Genomic DNA, 20861 nt, shown 5'->3' on the forward strand with positions numbered 1-20861 from the left:
CCCCTTTCGGTATTTCTTTATTGTTTAAAAGAGGGAATAAACGTTGTGGTTCCCTACAAGCTGCCCCACACAAGCTTGGCTGAATTTCAACTGTTCCGGCCCGATTTCGGCAGCACAACTGTACTAGGACACTTCACAGTCAGTATTCCCACGCATTGACTGACTTTCCCGACGCATACGGGCACTTTGCAAAACCTGGCGAGAATCTGCAGCACGCTGAATTCTCTGTTTTCAGCCTCGAAAATGCGCCAGATCACCTGTACAGCGGTCCCCTCGCGTCCCGAACTTCCTGGGGGTATTAGGGACCGTTTCGGGCCAAAACCCTAAACCTGCAAAAATACACAGCAGGCTGTAGTTTACTGTCCGTTTCGTGTGCCGGTCGCATCTGTAGCAAGTCCTCGAGCTCCCGCACCTGTAGGGCTACTTGCCCTTTGAATCGGACGAGATTTTTGGCGTGAAACCTCTCCGAATTCACCTGTACCTGCGGGGGATTAGCTGCTAGCTAATCGAGTACCTGTACAAGAGGCTCTTGCCTCGGCAATCGCGCATGAACCCACACAACTGTACATTGGTCAATTGAAAATCCCACTAGAGGGGCATAACATACTGCCATAAGGGAGAGAGAGGGCAGTGCATAGCGTGCAGGGCATCACTCGTGGCACCGCACTGTACATAGGAGGGAAAGGAAGCACTCCATAGCTCTTAACCTGTGACAGAAAGCTTGAAAATGAGCCTCTTCCCTCTAAATTCAGCGCCACCTTCTCTTGCATGAGGAAAGTGCACAGAATGTGCCACTTGGCACATTTACAAGTCATTTCCCGTTTCGGGGTTGCTGCCTAAAAATCTCCCGACCGGTCGCCCGGTTGACTTCACTCTAGAGTAATAAAATGTTCCCCTTGTCATTCCGGAGGTAATGACGCGAACACATTTTCAAGTCCCAAAATAGCAGTTCCCTAAATTTTAGGAGATGCTGCCATTGTATCTTTCTAGGTCATCTGACCCCCTTTGTACACTGCAGCCACACCCAAAACTGAAATGTAGCCTCTGTAGCAAAGGATTCCACTTTGGCTAGTCAATGACCCCACTTTGGCTAACCATAGTCCTTGTCCAACCTTAGTGCTCTCTTGCCCTCAGGCCTGGACTCCTTTTGAACAGTTCCACACTAGCTATGCAATGCAGGGCAGTTAGATTTCCCGAGGGGTGTTTCCAAAAAGTGAAAGTAAATAAATAATAAGAAAGAAATCAACAAAAAGGATAGATAGTAGTCACACGCTGGTGACACTGAGAGTGGGAAAAGGCTGACTTTTGCTGTGTGTATCGCCTTTGTCAATATCTAGGTGAGCTTTGACAAGGGTCTATGGGGATTCTCCCCTAGAAGGCTATACAACTCTTCTATATAGACTCCATCTGTCTCTTTGGAGAAGTGGTATCTTGGATGACGATGTGGCATGATGAAAGCCACCAATAGGGGTAAGTAAAATCTACTGTAAAAGATATTTGAGCATGATCTACATCCACTTCAATAGGTCTGGCCAAGACTGATAAGTCTTGAATGCGTGGTGTAAATGATTTGGGAGCCAAAACATTATCCATGATGCTAGCACCATGTCTATGAGGGAAGCAAGTGAAGCTGAACCGGAGTATCTATCAAGATCATTCAAAATAGCCAATCCATGTGTTGTACCCATCTCAATCAGATATCTCCCATACTCTGTAAACTCCTCAGCATGCTCCTGAGGTCTTGGAGAGCTCCATCTCTATAGAGTCTAGCTCTCTCAAGTTCTCAACATCTCCTCAAAATTGTCAAAAAAAGATGCTGATGACATGCTGTCCTAGCATTGAAATCCCCAAGTAGGATGACATCTCCATCCCTCGAGAACTCCCCAAATATCTTCATTTAGTATCATGTATGTTGACTGCCTCTTAGGCAAAGCATTATGAGACGTGCTAGCAAGGAAGTAGCATATGGGAATGTAGGGAACTCTGCTCTCCTCTGCTTAACTCTGCCCACATGTAGCGGGCACTCTCATCTCTGCGAACCACTTGGGTGATAGGGTGTAACTTCTTTCTAAATAACCCTGCTACTCCTCTTGATCCTCTGCTACTGTGCTCATTACAAGCCACTTGTTTACATGTGCTCTCCCATTTGTATCCAGTCACCCTTGGGAGTGTGCTCTCTGCGTTCTTATGCGTTTCTTAACAGAAAATGATGTCCCTTCCTCTGAAGGAGTCCTTGAAGGCTCCGAAATCCAATGGTAACGAGCCGTTGCAATTCGATACTGCAAGCTTTAGGTTATTCGGGATATTTTCAGCTTATCCTTGCTCTTGAAGACCGGAAAAAGACTACTTTTATCACGCCGTGGGGATGTTTCTGCTTTTGCTGCCTTCCTTTTGGGTTGACAAATGGGCCTAGAGCTTTTGAAAGAAAAGTGGATTGGGTCCTTACCCCGTTCCTTGGGAAGTTTGTCAAAGATGATTTCTGTGTATACAGTTCAAGGAAAGAGCATATTCAAAAGCTTGAAATGACTTTTGTAAGGTATGATGAATGCAGGGGTCAGTTGAACCCTAAAAATTGTCATTTGGCGCAGCCAAGGGTGAAGCTTCTTGGGCATGTGATTTCAGAAAATGGGATTGAAGAAGATCCAGAGAAAGTGGAGGCTTTGTTGTTGCTATCATCTCCAAAAGATACCAGACAGTTGGCCACTTTCATACAGAAGGTCAAATATATGTCTCGTTTCATACCTTTGGCATCACAGCTATTGTATCCATTACAACAAGCAGTTAAGAATGATTCCTTAGAGTGGTCTCGTGATTGTGACGATGTTTTTGACAGAGTTAGAGAGGTTTTGAGTACACTACCCATTATGCAAGCTCCTCACTTGGAAAAGGAGTTTTATGTCAACCCATTAGTGGGAGACGATGCCATTAGGGCCATGGTACTGCAAAAGGGGAAGGAATCTCAGGATATGAAGCCTGTTCATTATGCTAGCAGAGTGAAAACTCCTCATGAAAGAGATTTCTCTGAAATAGAATTGGTGATGACCAGTATTGTTTTTGCTTGTAGACGATTCAGACACTACTTGCTGCAAAAGTCATTCATCTTTCTCACCAGTTATTCATTGCTTTCCCAGCTGTTCAATAATTCAAATATATCAAACAGTGATTAAATGGGTTATTGAACATCAGGAGTTTCAGTTTACCTTTTTGCTGGAAGAGAGTACTCGGGCTACCCTGGCAGATTTACTCACTTAAAAAGACACTCCTGTCTTGGTTAAAGAAGAGGTGGTGCGAAAGAAGAAAGCCGAGACTCTTGCCATCTCTAATGCTTCACTGTTATGCTTTGATGGTTCTTATCGAAGAAGTCATGATGTTGCTTCAGGAGGCATTGTCATTTATGATGCATAAGGAAAACTTGTAAGGAAGCAAGGGCTGAAACTTGATGCAAAAAGTAACAATAAAGCAGAGTATATGGCTCTTGAAGGTGGTTTGCACATTTGCTTACAATTGGGAATTAGACGCTTGCAGATCAAAGGAGATGCCTTGTTGGTCGTTAAGCAAGTATTGGGAGTAGGGAAGAATAAAAATCCTAAACTGAAGAATTTATGCTTCAAAGTGAAATCGTTGCTCAAAAAGTTTGAAGCATGGAGTTTGCAGCATATTGAGAGGTCTCAAAATGCAGAAGCTCATGATGCTGCCCAATAAATGATCACTTTGTGTGTTTGCGTTGAAGCAAATGCCCCTTTATATCATGGGAGGGAAGTGTTGTAAAAAAGATGGATTTTCTGTTGACAGGTGTCCTACCTGAAGGTTTACCATTCTCCAAAAAGTATGCGTTTATAAGAAAAGCAAAGAAATACAAAATGCTTGATGATATGCTTTACATGAAGGAAGTGATTTGGTTTTGCGTCGTGTGCCTTGGAAAGAGGAAATCTACAAGATCTTGGAAGAAAATCATGAGGGACCTTGTGGAGGCCATTTTGCCATAAAGATCATGTTGCATAAAATTTTACAAGAAGGCTAGGTGTGACGAAGCATTCAACGGGATGTTAACCATTGGTGCATGTCGTGTTTTCCTTGCCAGAAGATGGGAAAGAGAGTTTTGAAGCCCGAATTGCGAAAGACAATTCTAGCTTTTGATGTGTTTGAAAAATGGGATCTTGATGCTATGGGACCCTTACCTATGACTAGCAAAAGAAATGCTTACATTTTGATAGCAGTGGATTATTTGTCACGATGGGCCGAAGCCAAGGCTATCAAACAGACTACCGGTAAGGAAATTTTGTTTATGAGCATATATGTTGCAAATTTGGTATGTCCCTAGAGCTACTTTCTGATAGAGGACCAAGATTTAGAGGAGAGCTGTTTGATTTCTTATGCGAAAAGCTCAATATACAGCATAGGTACAATTCTCCTTATTATCCATAATGCAATGGTCTTAATGAGAGGTTCAATGGAGAGTTGGTAAAAATCTTGACAAAGATGACCCAAACACATAGGAAGACTTGGGATTCAGAGTTGCCATGCGCATTATGGGCCTACAGAAGTGCTAACAAACCGAGCACATGATTTTCTCCTTATCACTTGGTTTATGGCAAGGAAGCTTTATTGCCAATTGAAGTGGAGATTTTTGCACTCAAATTGTTGTCATTGGGAGATGAAGAGCAAATAAATGCTTGGAAGAAAAGGTTGTTGGATTTACAATGTTTGCAATCGGGCAGAATTTTAGCTTTGAGCTACTATGAAGAAGTGACAAAGAAGGCTCAGCTAAAGGCTAATGCATGCATAGAGGATAAGGGAATTGAAAAGGGTGATCTGGTGTTGCGATACAACAGTAAGCAATGTTCAAATTAAGTGGAAAGGTTGTTTTACTTTGTGAATAAATTTGATAATGGCACATATCAGTTGGCTGATTTGAGTGGTGCATAGCATAAATATCATGTTAATGGTTATAGATTAAAGAAATATTTGGCACATTTGATGACAATTGTGACAGATGAGATGCTATCAATGAAGGAAGACAGTGTGGAAACATCTGAGAAGGTAAATGAGGTTTCTGGAAATGAGCTATAGCAGTTGTTCACCCTAAGAACCTCTGCTTGTCATGAAAGATCAAGCAGGCTAGGGGGGGTTGGCAAGCTATGTCAGGCATTTGTTGGATGAGCATAAAGTCACTAAGTCATGCCAAAAAGCTTGCCCACTAGCCTCATGTATAAATGTGTACATAGTCCTGCAAGTTTGGAAGTGGCCCTGTAAAAATTCATGTAGAAAGGTGTGATTTTGCCAAGCTTAAATGCTGATGTTTTAGGTTGTTCGAGTCCCCAAAATATGATTTTTAATAAGTATTTTCAGTCGTGCTTTATAGCTCGTGAATCGGACTTGTGCATCATGAGTTATGGGCATCCGAAGTGTGCGATCTCAACTTAGAAGGTGATTGCAGGTGCATGCGATAAGGGAAATTGGGCCAACTTGACAATAGGAATAAAAAATGCTGAGATTTAAGAATTCTAGATGTAGCCGAGATAATGGGCTTCGAGCCGTGAGTTACGGTGTGTCATTCGGTGACTGGAACCGCAAGTTATGCTTTGGGGAAGTTGCTCGAGAAGTGCTCCTACCTTGGGGAAAATCTGAAAATTTTTGGGCGTGAGGGAGTTGGAAGGCTTAAGGAGGAAGTGCCATGTGGCGGGGGGATTATTCCACATGGGAAGGAAAAAGTGGAGAGTGGGGGGTATATAGCCTAAAGGGGAAGCCCATTATGGGTGTACTAAGTGAGAGGAGCTCACAAGGCTTGTCTATGAAGGGGCTCGTGGGCTCATGGGGAGAACCAGTCTGGACAAGCGCCTGGCAGCTTTTTTGGTCCTTGGCCACTTGCCCCCACCCCATTCCTTGGTCAAAGGGTTACCGACACCTCATTTTTTGCCCAAAAAAGACCTAAAATGAGCCAATTAAAAGGGTGTCTTGATAGAGAGCCTTGTCGGCTAAGAAGAGAGAGAAAAATCCTTGGGGATAAAAGATAAGAAAGCCCCCATTTTAATAGCTGTAACACTTGCACAACTTCCAGAGAGCTCATTTTTTAGCAAGAGAAAGGACACCTCCATGTTCGAGTGGCCATAACTTCTTCATTTCTCATCTATTTTTTGCCTATGGATACTCTACGAACATCTCCACGAGACGAGCTTCGTCATGATATCCTCTGTTTCTCCTGATTTTGAGTGTGTTCCATGCTTGAAGGGTTTTTCATAAATCTCTACAGATGTTTACCATAGGTGTTTTCGACGGTGTGATAGTGATGATGTGATTCGTGCAAGGCTATAGAGGAACTCATTTTGTAAGGTCCCTCCCTAAACTCTAGAGCCATTTAGAACTTTTTAAACTTAGAAAATAATTAAAAAAAAAAAGCAAGACCGACAAAGAAGTCATGCGGACAACGAGACTTTACTTCAGAATGAAAAGACAAGGATATTTTCGATAAGAAATTACGTCATCCTTATATTTTTCCAAAAATATATTATTTTTATACTTCTTCGTTGAAAGCCGTGTGGGATCTGATCTAGATCGGGAACTGGGAGAAAAAGGGACTAACTTGATTGAAAGATAAATTTAAGAGATAAGAACTAATAAGAAAATTGAGATCCAATAGGAATTAAGAAGAGAATTGGGGTCCAATAGGAATCAAGAAGAGAATTGGGGTCCAATAGCATTTGAGAAGAGAAATAGGGTCCAATAAGAATTGAGAAGAGAATTGGGGTATAGGAATTTAGAAAAGAATATCCACCATTTCCTATATAAGCACCCCCTCTTCTTTGTAATTTTACACATACATATTGATAAGCTACTTGCATACTTGCCATGCTCATGATTATGCTTAAGTAAATCAAGGTTTCCATTAAACTTTGCTCTTGCTCTCTCTCCCTCTCTTGAAGGCCAAACCCTAGAGGGTTTTGTGAAGAAACTCCTCCCTCCTTCCTCTTCATCCTAATTCCCTTTCCTTCCTCCTTGAGCTTCACATCTCTTCAAGAAGGACTTCAACCCCACTTCCCTCTTGTTTAGAGGAGGTAATCTTCATTTCCAGTAGGATTAATTAATCCACGTTTTAATACTAGGAAGGTTTATGTGCATCATTTTAGGTTTAAGCTCTAATGGTAACCTTGGGATTAGGGTTAAGTATTAATGGTAGTTATACATTATTAAGCTAAGCTTCAAAGGTAGATTTGCACTCATAAGCTAAGCTTTAATGGTAACTTTGTACTTAGATGTAAGCTTTAGTGATTACCTTGCATTTTTAGGTTTAAACTTTAATGGAAACCTCGCAATTAGGGTCAAGTGATAAGAGTATCTATGCATCATTAAGTTAAGCTTAAATGGTAGATTTGCACTCATAAGTTAAGCTTTAATTATAAATTTGCACTTAGATGTAAGCTTTAGTGACTACCTTGCATTTTTAAGTTTAAGCTTTAATGGAAACCTCGCAATTAGGGTCAAGTGATAAGAGTATCTATGCATCATAAAGTTAAGCTTCAAAGGTAGATTTGCTCTCGTAAGTTAAGATTTAATAGTAACTTTGCACTTAGATGTAAACTTTAGTGACTACTTTGTATTTTAGGTTTAAGCTTTAATAGAAACCTCGCAATTAGGGTTAAATGTTAAGAGTATCTATGCATCATTAAGCTAAGCTTCCAAGGTAGATTTGCACTCTTAAGCTAAGCCTTAATGGTAACTTTGCACTTAGGTGTAAGCTTTAGTGACTACTTTGTATTTTAGGTTTAAGCTTCAATGAAAACCTCGCAATTAAGGTTAAGTGCTAAGAGTATCTATGCATCATTAAGTTAAGTTTCAAAGGTAGATTTACACTCTTAAGCTAAGCATTTATGGTAACTTTGCACTTAGGTGCGAGCTTTAGTGACTACCTTGTATTTTAGGTCTAAGCTTTAATGGAAAGCTCGAAAACTCATAAATTATAGGACGATCTTTTAGCTTCTTAAAATGGAAAGCTAAGCACCATAAGAAAAGAGTAGTTGTCTAAATTCGATAGAGGTAGTTCAATTTTTGGTATTGAAGAGTATTTCTAAAGTTTTCAATTTCAAGTTTGTTTATAAATACGAGATAGGGGAGATAGTGGATTACTTCGCGGAATTGACCTCCGTGTTGTTTTGAACCGAAAACTCTACAAGCTTCCATGGAGATGTCCCATGGATGACAAAGGATTGCAAAAATCTGGGAATCGACGAAACGGGGATTGAACTTAAAAAGTTGGCATTTTCGAAGAGACATTAACTATCGAATGCTTATGGCAAAAACTTGCTTGTATTTTCTAAATAAACTTGCTGGTAAATAATTAATGAAAGTAGGAATTAAGGTTGATTAATGAATGAACCTGGAATTATCAATTAGGAGTTAAAAAGGAATCTCGAGAGGTGATAGGGATAGCCCACTGCAAAACATAGCTTTAACTAAGAGCTTTGAAGATTGTCTGGAAATGACCGGAAATCAAGATGGATCTTCTTGGGGTCAATTTGATTGAAAGGCCGGCCCATTGAGAGGATTCTCTTGGGGAACTTGACGGAGATTGGCACTTTTCGGCTAGGACAGCGTAACCGGCAAGTTGTTATACCCAAATCATTCATGCTCGAGGGATAAGGGATGAATGGGTTTGTTTTATTTCTGCTCGGCCGGGTGAAGTACCCACGGTATCTTATTGGAAATCGGTCATAATCTAGGTATGGTCTGATGCCAATAGTTGGATGAGAAGGTCATACTCAGGGAGGATGATGTGAATCTAATTAAGGAAATTTGTTCAACTTGGTTGCTTAAAAAGAAACCGGAAAGGCTAGGAATATATAGGGGCTATCCTGTGCATCTGTCACGAGATGGTGCTATACCTCTCGAAATAAAATGTTTAGGAAGGAATGATTAAATTACTTGATGAGCCAAGTGCTCCATAAAGTAGACTTAGTGCCAGAGGGGTTGAAGCCTCAAGTGTCGAAACTTCAACCCAAACTCTGGCCATTGAGTTGCAATATGCCTCCATACATGTGAATTAGTAGGGATACGCATTGTCCTAGCAAGTGTAGTTGAATAACCATATTCCCATCGTAAAAAATATTTGCCTTTTCCAAACACTTAATTCTGGAAAATATTGTGAAGGTGTTGCCATTTTGATGGCTTATAACCGATTATCTCGGCCTGAACGGGGAGGCAAGATGAATTGGTTGAAACTAAATGTGTTGTCTGATTAGTTAGGAAACTAGTTACAAGCTAATTATAGCAGATAAAGAAAAGGAAATGAATTAGATCTGGTGGGAACAACCAGATGAATTTTTCTGAACGAGGGTATGCAACAGATTGCATGCTGCTTGTTGTTTGATGATGTCTGATAGACTGCTGTCTTCCTGATTTTGTAGTAGTTGAGTACTACCTCGGGAAGGGATTTTCATGAAATGGTTCGGTAGGTGGGTGGATCCAGAGGGTCAGATGGCCGGATGTTGGTTTAAAAATTTTATGTTAAACGTTAGGACTACGTGGGATAAAAATGGGTAATCGGGGACGAGCGGAACCAGGTAGGATTGCAAGGTCCCTCTTTTTAGGGGGAAAGTGATAACTCCCGTGCCTGCTTGTCAGGAAAAAGGGGTTATCGCCATGAACCAAGGGAGAACAAGAAAGCAAGAGCAGATCCTCAAGTTAAAGATCAAGAGAATCAAGACTAAGGACCACGATTTTGGGTGCAGAAAGCTGTCAAGGACAGATTGATTATGAGAAGCGGATAGAATCATTGAATGGAGGGATATACCTACTTGGGTTGGCATTCGAGATAGACTGGAGTCTTATCTGAGTGTCGATCCCAAGTGGGAGGGATACCTACAAATAGATCTATGTCATCCCCTGGAACGGTCTAGAGGACTGAGGGAGGTGAGTAGGGTCGAGTCTGGGTATGACCCTCACACGTTTTCCTTACCGTTTGTACGCTAACAACGTCAACAGTTTGTGACATGCTCGAACTCTTTCGAGCATGTAAAATAGCATGAGATGGAGTTGTAGGAGCAAACTAAAGTGATTATGTAAAGCATTTGCAAGCTTTGATTTCATATTAGTCCATTCTTGGAGTAAAGCTTAACTGCATGAGATTCACATGAACGATGCAAACTTTGAAAGAACTTCTTTGATGAACAACCCTCTTTAAGAAATGCTCAACCACCCTTATCAAGAAACGCTTGTTGTTGGGATTGAGTCTTCTGTTTTTCTAATTTACGCTTTTCATTATGCATTAAACGAGAGGTGGCAAGACATAACGACTCATGCTCCAAATGAAAGAGCTTTCTATTTTCCGCAATTTCTTGCAGTCTTTGCTTGTCGAACATGATCCCTTTGTCTTTGCATGCGCATCTGTTAGGTGCAGCGGAATGAATGTTTGAACTTTGCTCAAGATGAGTGCTCCGAACTGTGCTCAAGGTTCCTTTTGTTCTTATGGATGGGAGAGCCTTCCGTTCTTAATGAGAGAGTGCAATGAACATAAACAAAATGAGTGGACACTCTGCGTGAAAGTGCATCAGACTGAGAGATAGAGAGAGAAGAGAATACGACACTAGAGACGTTTGTAAAACCCTCCTCCGAAGGCCCCACTCTCTATGGCGAGAGTAGTCTACTTATGATTGCACAAATCTCTATAATGCTTGGACTTGCCGACGATGTCGACGACGATGAGGTCGACGACGAGACGGACTGAAATCTGAAAATGCTAAGGGCTGAAATCTGCAAATCTTGTATCTGCTGAATTCTGACTCTATGTCGATGACGATGTCGATGGCGACGATGCGACGACGACGCGCTGAAAACGCAGATGCTGAAATCTGCGTTTTCCGGGCTGAAACTGCAAACTTTGATGGATCTGATCGTGCGGCGAGGATCTGCTGCGGGAAGGTGAGATCTGCGAGGTTCGGGACTTGATCTGCGAGTGCTAAAGGCTGAAAACTGAAAACGCTGGTCGTTCTTGATGTTCCTTCGCGATGATCTACAAAAACGCTGAGGTTGGGCTGCAAACCAAAAACGCTAGGGCTGAAATTTGTCCTGCTGTCGCCGGCGGTTCTGCGAAAATGCAAAACGCTAGACTGACTTGACTGAATTGAACCTTGATCATGCTGTATCTTGTCCACGGACACATAGGGTTGGATGTGTCACGTGACATCCCCTCCTTTTCAAAGTGAGGTACTGGTATGGAACTGTATGGCGTCTAGGGAGATCGCCAATAACATCCGGAATCCTGGAAAGAACTCTTCGCCGGCCCACTCTGATGTGTGGGTCATGCGATACTTGAACTTCATAAAGGTCTGCAACGCTTGCTTCTTTGGGCCGTGCCGAACGCGACACAAAGTCTTCTGTGGCTCCTTCAATGCATCAACTTCGTCGAGAGTCATGCTTCTTTCTTCTTCAAGAATCTCCATGGCTGAAAATTCTTGAAACCATTTCCAATACAAAAACATGAACATACCCATTCCATGTAAAGTGAGTGGAAAAAATGTTGTCTTCCTCAAGGACTGTGCATGCAATGTAGATGAACAAATAGACGGAATGCCAAACCGTTCACCACACACACGCAAACAATGAGATCGAATCTTTCTCTTTTGATCTAAAGCAATCAATTGTGGAAATTCACAATGGAAATGCCCATGCTTGGTGCTCATACTTTCATGTGCTCTTTCGGGTACTGTGTCATGCCAAGGAAGAGACATGGAATGTGACTTCCTTGAATGCATACTTTTCAGCTTTTCATGAAAAATCCGCATACATCCGTGCTCATTCATGAGTGAAACGTGTTCAACGTAAAATATGTCATGCCTAGGAAAAGGGATCACATAAAGACGTTGACTAAAATACAGGAAACAATCACAAATGAAACACTCGAACAATGCGTGCGTACTAATCATGCGAACACATAATACTTCCTGTAAGGGTTCTTTGGACCTAGGCTCGAGAGCCAAGATCGATTCTTCTTGAGGGGGTTCTTTGGACCTAGGCTTGAGAGCCAAGATCGGTTCTTCGTGAGGGGGTTCTTGGGACCTAGGCTCTAGAGCCAAGATCGGTGCTTCGTGACTGATCGAATCTGCAATGAGGTTAGCTTCACTAGAGAAAGTATCAACTAACACATCATCCTTGTGAACAATCACATCATCTTCATGAAAATCCTCATGCTTGTGAGAAATCATATCTTGATCATCATGGAAATCATCATGCTTGTCATTGTCATCCAAATCATCATGCAAATCATTGTCATTCAAATCATCATGCTCATCATTATCATGCTTATCATTGTCATTCAAATCATCATGCTTCTCATAATTATGCAAATCTTGTGTGTCATGCTTTGGAGAAGAAGAGACTGAGAGAGTCTCCTTTTCCCTCCTGCATTTGTGCCTGCACTTGAGAAAAGAGTCGCAAGAACTCTTTCATGTGTTAGTCGCTCTTCTCTTTGACGGCGGCTGCCATTCTTTCTTGGTGTTTGCGCTCCATTTTTGCTTTTCTTTCTGCTCTTCTTTCTGCGTGTCTGCGTTCCATTTCTGCCATTCTTTCTGCATGTCTTGCTTTGCGTTCCAACTTACTTTTCATAAACATCTGGTCCAAAGCCTCCATAGGAGTTAGTGCAATCCTTGACGTAGATGGGGAAGGGGGAGGGTCGGAAAAACCTCCTGGTGGGGAAAACTCTTCTTCGCCTCTCTCATGCTCATCACCTCTAAGCGAAGTATCCATTCCGCTTCGAGTGATGACTATCCACCGAAGTCGTGGGTTCTTGTGGTCTTGGGTTCTTAAGTTCACGAGGAACTTGGGTTCTTGTGGGTCTTGGTTCTTGGGGTTCTTGAGGGTCTTGAGAATCTTGAGGTTCTTGCGGTTCTTGAGGGTTTTCTTTCACTTGCAATCTGTGTTTGAGAAGGATCTTCTCTTCACCCGAGTTCTACTCTTTTCCGCGGGCGCACCCCTTGGCGGCCTTGCGCTCACACCAAGGTTGCTTTTTCCCACCTCACGTCGATTGGCCAGCCGCTAAGTGCACGGTCCGCTCTCAATGAGTGAAAAGAGGCACAAGGGGAGACTGGACAAGCCCTTCTTTCCTGGGATTCCTGTCACTCTTCAAAACACGAATAGGAATCGACACGCCCAAGTGGACTTGGGTTACGTGTGACCGCAACAAGCAAAAAAAATTATGTGGTTCTTGTGGTTCTTTCCTTCAGTGATACGGAACACTGCCAAAGCTCTGATACCAATGTTAGGTGCAGCGGAATGAATGTTTGAACTTTGCTCAAGATGAGTGATCCGAACTGTGCTCAAGGTTCCTTTTGTTCTTATGGAAGGGAGAGCCTTCCGTTCTTAATGAGAGAGTGCAATGAACACAAACAAAGTGAATGGACACTGTGTGTGAAAGTGCATGAGACTGAGAGATAGAGAGAGAAGAGAATACGACACTAGAGACGTTGTAAAACCCTCCTCCGAAGGCCCCACTCTCTATGGCGAGAGCAATCTACTTATGATTGCACAAATCTCTACAATGCTTGGACTTGCCGACGATGTCGACGACGATGAGGACGACGACGAGACGGACTGAAATCTGAAAACGCTAAGGGCTGAAATCTGCAAATCTTGTATCTACTGAATTCTGACTCTATGTCGATGACGATGTCGATGGCGACGATGCGACGACGGCGTTGAAAACGCATGAAATCTGTGTTTTTCAGGCTGAAACTGCAAACTTCGATGGATCTGATCATGCGGCGAGGATCTGCTGCGAGAAGGTGAGGTCTGCGAGGTTCGGGACTTGATTTGCGAGTGCTAAAGGCTGAAAACTGAAAACGCTGGTCGTTCTTGATGTTCCGTCACGATGATCTGCAAAAACGCTGAGGTTGGGCTGCAAACCAAAAACGCTAGGGCTGAAATTTGTTCTGCTGTCGCCGGCGGTTCTGCGAATGCAAAACGCTAGGCTAATGTGCTATGTCGTGTTGATGCCGGGGCTGATCTGCTTTGCACAAATCGCCAAGGCTGATCTGATGCAAAAACTCTAGGTCTTCTGTGGAGAAAACGCCAGAGTAGTCGCGGGGGTTGGTCTTGCTGAGAAGTTGCCTGTTGAGCAAGGTGCTCCTACTGCCTCTTCTGCCTACAAACTCAGTAAAATTGCCCTACCTACTTTCCAACAAAAGTCACTTAAAAATAATAAGTGAAAAATGTCAAAGATAGGGAAAATAGGTCTATGCACTGTAAAAATGCTACTAATGGAATCTAACTGGAATTTGATGGTCATGCTGTGTAAAACCAGAGGATATGCATCTAATCTAAGTTTCTCGACATGCACGGTCTGCGAACAGACTCACAAAAGTGCCAGATTACTTCCTATTCTTGACTAACTTGACTGAGCTGAACCCTGATCATGCTGTAGCTTGTCCACGGACACATAGGGTTGGATGTGTCACGTGATAGCATCTCCCAAAATCTTGGATAGTGGACTACATGCTTATCACAAAATGAAACCAAGGAACATCCCAATTGATCACAGCCATATGAGAAAGAAAAGAGGCAGAACAACAGATTCAACAGTTGTTGAAAAACTTCATGTGATCAACATGCAAGTATTTGGGTCTTTTTATTTATATTTTCATTCTTTGGTTTGGTCAACAATGCAAAATTATTTAGGTTTGATGTAGCTTATCGATAGAATCTAAAATCTACAATCTGAGTGAAGACCATAAGATGAAAAGGCATACATTTTTTTGAAAGAATTGTTGACATAAGTTATCTTAAAGTTCAGCATTCTTTCTCTTTCTTAGTAGTCCTGCTCGTGGCGTCTCAAGTCAGATAGTTAAGGACATCTTCACTAAGCATTTTTTTTTTCTATTTGCTCAATTAAATATGGTGCATATACACCGAAATTGGTCACAATCTGCTGTGTTGTTAGTCTGCAATGAGGACCTTTTGTCTAAAAATGAGTTTTAATGGCTTCTACATCATTCTTTGTGTGCAGTTACCCTCAGGCACCTCCTTCTACGGGACGGGGGAAGTAAGTGGACCCTTGGAGCGGAGTGGCCAGCGGGTAAGAATTGAGATTCCTGTTTTCAAAGAGTGATAGTTTGTTTGTTATTTGGTCCAGCATGCATTTCATAGAATCTAATACAGGAATAGCATTCGCTAAATGTAAGATTGTTTGTAAAATACAAACAACTATGAATGGGAGAAGTTTTCTCTTGAAGTTGGTAATTGTTCTTGAAGAGGTTTTATTTGATTTGAGGGAAAATTATCATTTTAGACGGTGCTCAAGAGTGCTAATAACCAAGCAAAGTGCTCCATCTTTTTAACATTTGATGGCGTCTGGGAAACTCTGATAGAAGTAAGCACCATCTTAAAAATCAACTTTGTGTAAGTGTCAAGGTCTTTGTGCATGAGATCTGCCATTCATTTTTCTGTTTAGTAGGGTGCTGTTTCTAGGCCATTTTAGGAGAGAACATGTACAATCGCTTCTGCACCTTCTTTCAAGCTAAAAGAGTGTGTATGTAGGAGGTACCACTTCTACATGATCATGGTGGGATTTGTAGTTTCAGTTCATTCAAAGCTTCACACATTTGGTGACTGTGAAGGCACGGATAAGGTTTATTGTTTACATACAAAGGACTAGACAATAAGCTTGTTGCTTCCTGCTCATGAAGATAGCTCCTCAATGCATCATCGCATATGAATTTTACCCCGCTAATTACTCTGGTGCATGAACCCTCACTTTTTTGATTACATGGCAGGCTTCAGAACTTCATCTACATATATGGCAGGAGGTTTCTCTTTAATACAGTAGACAAGGATAGTCTTTCAGTGCAACAGCATCTCAACTTATTTTTCTGTTTCTATTTTGCAGAGTAAGATTTGACAATGTGTGTGCAAAGATAATAGTTTTTTGTAGTTCAAGTGGGCCCTGCCACAATCAATGTTTAAGGTTGCTCTATGTGCTGACATTATATATTTTTTTGTTAAATGCTTCTGGGTAGCTTGTCCTGTAGAATAGTCTCTCTGAATTAATGTTTTGGCTTATGGAAGGTTTGGGTTTATATTAAAGCTTCTAAATTTGTTGTAAGTAACGTAAAGTAGCCAAAACCTAATGGAAAAATATTGATATTTTTGGATGCTATGTTGAACACAGATATTCACTTGGAATAGTGATGCGTGGGGCTATGGACCAAGTACAACATCACTTTATCAGTCGCATCCTTGGGTGCTGGCTGTTTTGCCAGATGGCAAAGCACTTGGATTGCTAGCAGATACAACTCGAAGGTGTGAGGTTGTTAATTTGCACTCAAAAACTCTAAACCACATTGCACCACAGATGCACTTGGATTGCTAGCAGATACAACTTGAAGGTGTGAGGTTATTTTCACTCATCCACATTGCACCATAGATGCAAAGGGCATACACATGTGCTCACGTGTGTACATGCACACACACAGTCGTATCAACACCAAGCAAGATTTTCCTAAGAAACAAAAAACCAAGCAGAATTCATAGACTGGTGAGAGAGGTTTCTTAGGGTCTAGCTGATATTATGGTGTTTTTTTGGTAGTGCTTGGCACTTAGTGCTGCTTTAAGACGTGACATAGTTGATGCTTGGGTGCATTCAAGGTCTGAATTGTTGATCCTCAAGCATTACCTTTTTCTCTTGAAGGAAGCATCAAAATTTCTAAGACTTGGTATGCATTACTTCTATGAATCACATCTGAAACCGGCTAGTACACAGTAGAGGGCAGTACAAATTCAATTACCTGTTAATTATACACAGAGCACTGAAGATAGAGAGAGAGACAGCACACTTGCATCCAACAACGAGATTATCACTGTGCACACGAAGACTGACACTCTGTGTAGGCCCCAAAGACTGGCGCCCCTTGCGGTATTTCTTTATTCATTTGTAAACAAACAATCCGACACTTAAACAAAACTCCCACCAAGCAATTCAAACCTGTGGAGGGCTAAGTTGCAGGTTTTTGACCCAATTTCAGGAGCATAACGGCACCAAACTCTTTGTAGGTCAAAAGTTATGTCTAGGACAGATTCCCTTGCATTATAGAAGCTTTCTGGTGAGCTGTTAGTCAATTTCAGCGTGCTGTAATTTCCTGTTTTGGTCAGTGACAGACTTCCAAACTCCTGTATAACCACTCCAAGGCTTCTTGGAGGCTTCCCAGGTGTTTATCTTGCAGTTTTGGTGCAAAACCCTAAACCTGCAAATAAAATGCAGCAAGCTGTAATTCTTAGTTTTGGATCTTTGGAGTAGAGCAAACACGTCTACGAGTGTCTCAGGAGGTCCCACACGCTATGGGACACTTCCCCTCTGATTTGGATGAGTTTTCACGCGAGAAAACACTCTTGTTTCGCGATTTGTTGCGATGGAACTATGCGTACCTGTGGGGGATTAGTAATTAGCTAATCCGGCTCCTTTTTAGAAGGCTCTTGGCTTGGCAAACATGCATAAAACCCACAAGATTGTACAGTCATCTGAGAAGCCCTTTATTTAAGGGGGAGAGATGCAGGAGAGCGGAATCATCGCGCTACATGAGACAGGGGAGATGGCAAGCTTTCCATTAAAGCTTCAAACTTGAAAATCCACTCACAGAAAGCCCTCTCATTTGGGCGCCCCCAAGCTCGGTCTGTGCTTTTGGGTGGTGAGTTGTCAAGCAAGTTACTCTCATGGTGACGTGTGTAGTTTGCCCTTATGGTTCAGTTTCCTAACCCCTCCTAACTTATAAAGTTGTTAATGACTTGCCGCGTGGCCCATATTTTATTTAGGCGCAAATATGCTGGCATACTCATTAGAATTCAAAGCTAATTGGCCCTACCAGACATAGACAAACCGACCTAGATTCTGGATGTGAGGAACTCGTTTGGCTGCAACCATTTCACACTCGGCATGCAATGTCCACTTGCACCTTTTCAAGGGGGTTCCTTGGGAAAACAAGCAAAAATAACATAAATAAAATATGCAGAGAAGGCAATAGGAAAAATACACATCCTAATGATTCCTCCCCCCCCCCCCCCCCCCCCCCCCCTCTCAATACTGCAAGCGATCTCGCTTGCACGCAAATAATACATGCTGACATCACTTGATATCACATATACTCTATATGATGGGAATCTAACGTTGAGCTGAAAAGGCCCGCCACCTTCGAGGAGGTAGTCGCTATTGCCACAGAGAGAGAGTGGAAGGCTCAAAGACTTAATGAGTATGGGAAAGCGGTCCCTGTGCAAAATAAAGGAAAATCAGGCAGAGGCTGGAGGCCAACCTGTTCAAAGGGATACTAATACTGAACAGTTACAGCGAAATATGCAAGACATGATGACCATGATGCAGGAATTGCGACTTAGTGTTCTTGGAGGTACGACCGCGGTCGTGGTAGAGGGATGGCTCAGGCATGTGAAGCTCAGCGTAATGCTAATGCGGGTCGTGGACAAGGTGGTTTTGAGTCGCATAGGAGGTTCATTCCTACTTGTTATAATTGTGGTGAGCTTGGTCACATCAGCACTTATTGTTCAAAGCCAACAAGGATGGGAGGTGATATGTTCCCACTCCCCCAAACAGGGCTAATGATTATGCATTGGATATGTAGGGAGATCAAGGTACTGAGTAGGAAAATCAGGCTTCAACCTCTGGTAGTCATGTGGGTATTGTGCGGGTTGAAAAGAAAGAAGCAGATGTGCTACCCGTGGGCAAAAGAGAGAGGGAAGGCTATGCTGCGCCATGTCCTAGCAAAAAGAAAGGGAAAGAGAAAGAGCGTGAAGATGCAAAAGCCAAGAGGAAGAGAAGACCTCGCAACCAGTTCGAAGTGGCAGATTTACCTTTGGGAGAAGGCCAAACAGCTTACAATTTAAAGAAAGACCTAATTGGGAGGAAAGTAGATTGTACTTTTGGACAATTGAGGAATATGGTGCCCAAACTCAAAAGGCAGTGGAAGTCATTAGTGAATCCACAGAAAGAGGCGAAACATGGACAAGTCAGAGTGTTGGCTGTGGGAGAGTTACCCAACATTTGTCCTGTGGTGAACGCTTGGCACAAAGGTGTGGGCATAGGAGAAGCCTACATTGATGGAGGTGCTCAAGTTTGTGTGATCACACAATCATGTGTCAAGAGACTGGGTCTCATTACATGTGGAAGCTTTGGGTTTCGGATTCGACTACCAAACCACGCCAAAGTGAAGTGTTTGGGGATGATTTAGAATTTGGAAGTTGAAGTTTTTAACGTGAAGGTTATAGTAAACTTTCATGTTATGCTAGCTGGTCTGGGAGCTTTTCCTCTCGTTTTGGGACGACCTTGGTTGAGAGCTGTTGGTGCTGTGAAAGATTGGGGCAAGGGCACAATCTGTGTGCATGGCAGAAAGGGTGAAAAAAGGGTGTTCGATATGACTACCAAGCAACCTATGACACTAGAAGATGTGAGTGAGAATGATGACCGTGTAGTTACCAATGAAGATAGTTCTGAATATTCAGAAAGTAGCTCTGCTTCCAGTTCTAGTGATGAGGGTGAAGTGTCATTCTTGTTGCTGGACGAGGAGAAGAGGGAAGTGGGTGAAATGTTGCAAGTATCAGGGAATATAAATGCTTCAAGCCATTTACAACACCTCGAAGAGTTGATGCAACCTAAACAGGAATTTCCAGTGAAGAGAGAGTTGATTCAAAATATGCTGAGTACTGATCTGATGCAAGGAGAAAGAAGGGAGTACTTAACAATGTTGGACAGGTTTCCAAATCTTTTCATCACTTCATATCAGAAAATAAGGGGTTTTGTTGGGGATCCTGTGAAGATTGAGTTAGTTGAAAGGGCAAAGCCAATAAGACAGAATTTAAGAAGGATGGGTAAGGAGCAAATGAATGCTTTAAAGGAAGAAGTGGATAAGCTTTTGGATGCAAGCTTCATTGTGCGATAATGTTGAATGAGTGAGCCTTGTAGTGGTCACTCCAAAGAAAGATGGGTGTTGGAGAGTTTGTGTTGATTATAAGCCATTAAATGCAGTGACCAAGAAAGATTCTTACCCTTTGTCTTTCATTGATCAACTTTTAGATGCAATGGCTCGCTTTGAAAGATACAGTGTTTGTGATGGTTATTCAGGATATTTCCAGCTTATGATTGCTCCTGAAGACCAGAAAAAGACTACCTTTATTACGCCATGGATTGAATCTGCTTTTGCTGCCTTCCTTTTGGGTTGACAAATGGGCCGGGAGCCTTTGAAAGAAAAGTAGATTGGGTCCTTATCCCATTCCTTGGGAAGTTTGTCAAATGTCTTATAGATGATTTTTGTGTATACAGTTCAAGGAAAGAGCATGTTCAAAAGCTTGAAATGACTTTTGCAAGGTATGATGAATGCGGGGGTCAGCTCAACCCTAAAAAATGTCATTTGGCGTAGCCAAGGGTAAAGCTTCTTGGACATGTGATTTCAGAAACCGGAATCGAAGCAGATCCAGAGAAAGTGGAGGCTTTGTTGTTGTTGTCATCTCCAAAAGATACCAGACAATCAGCCACTTTCATACAGAAAGTTAAATATCTGTTTCGTTTCATACCCTTGGTATCACAGTTATTGTATCCATTGCAGCAAACAGTTAAGAATGATCCCTTGAAGTGGTCTCGTGACTGTGATGATGTTTTTGACAGAGTCAAAGAGGTTTTGAGTACGCTGCCCATTATGCAAGATCCTGACTAGGAAAAGGAGTTATATGTCAACCCATCTGTGGGGGACGATGCCATTAGGGCCATGTTATTGCAAAAGGGGAAGGAATCTCAGTATATGAAGCCTGTTCATTATGCTAGCAGATTGAAAACTCCTCATGGGAACTCGGGGGGAGGGGGGCTGTCGAGGGTGAAGCTAAGGTGG

General features: G+C 42.2%; 1 protein-coding gene across 3 annotated transcripts in view; it reads left to right on the top strand.

Moving 5' to 3' along the window:
* Positions 1-20861, top strand: part of HGL1 (heteroglycan glucosidase 1) — a 216693-nt gene that overhangs the window by 13235 nt on the left and 182597 nt on the right. For all 3 annotated transcript variants that reach the window (XM_086488780.1, XM_086488764.1, XM_086488771.1), the window contains 2 exons: positions 14990-15058; positions 16151-16288. In XM_086488780.1, the coding sequence (XP_086344906.1) occupies positions 14990-15058; positions 16151-16288 (207 nt within the window). The remainder of the gene's footprint in view (positions 1-14989; positions 15059-16150; positions 16289-20861) is intronic.

This window comes from Adiantum capillus-veneris, chromosome 2, assembly GCF_014529385.1.
Source record: "Adiantum capillus-veneris isolate H3 chromosome 2, ASM1452938v2, whole genome shotgun sequence".
Taxonomy (NCBI): Eukaryota; Viridiplantae; Streptophyta; class Polypodiopsida; order Polypodiales; family Pteridaceae; genus Adiantum; species Adiantum capillus-veneris.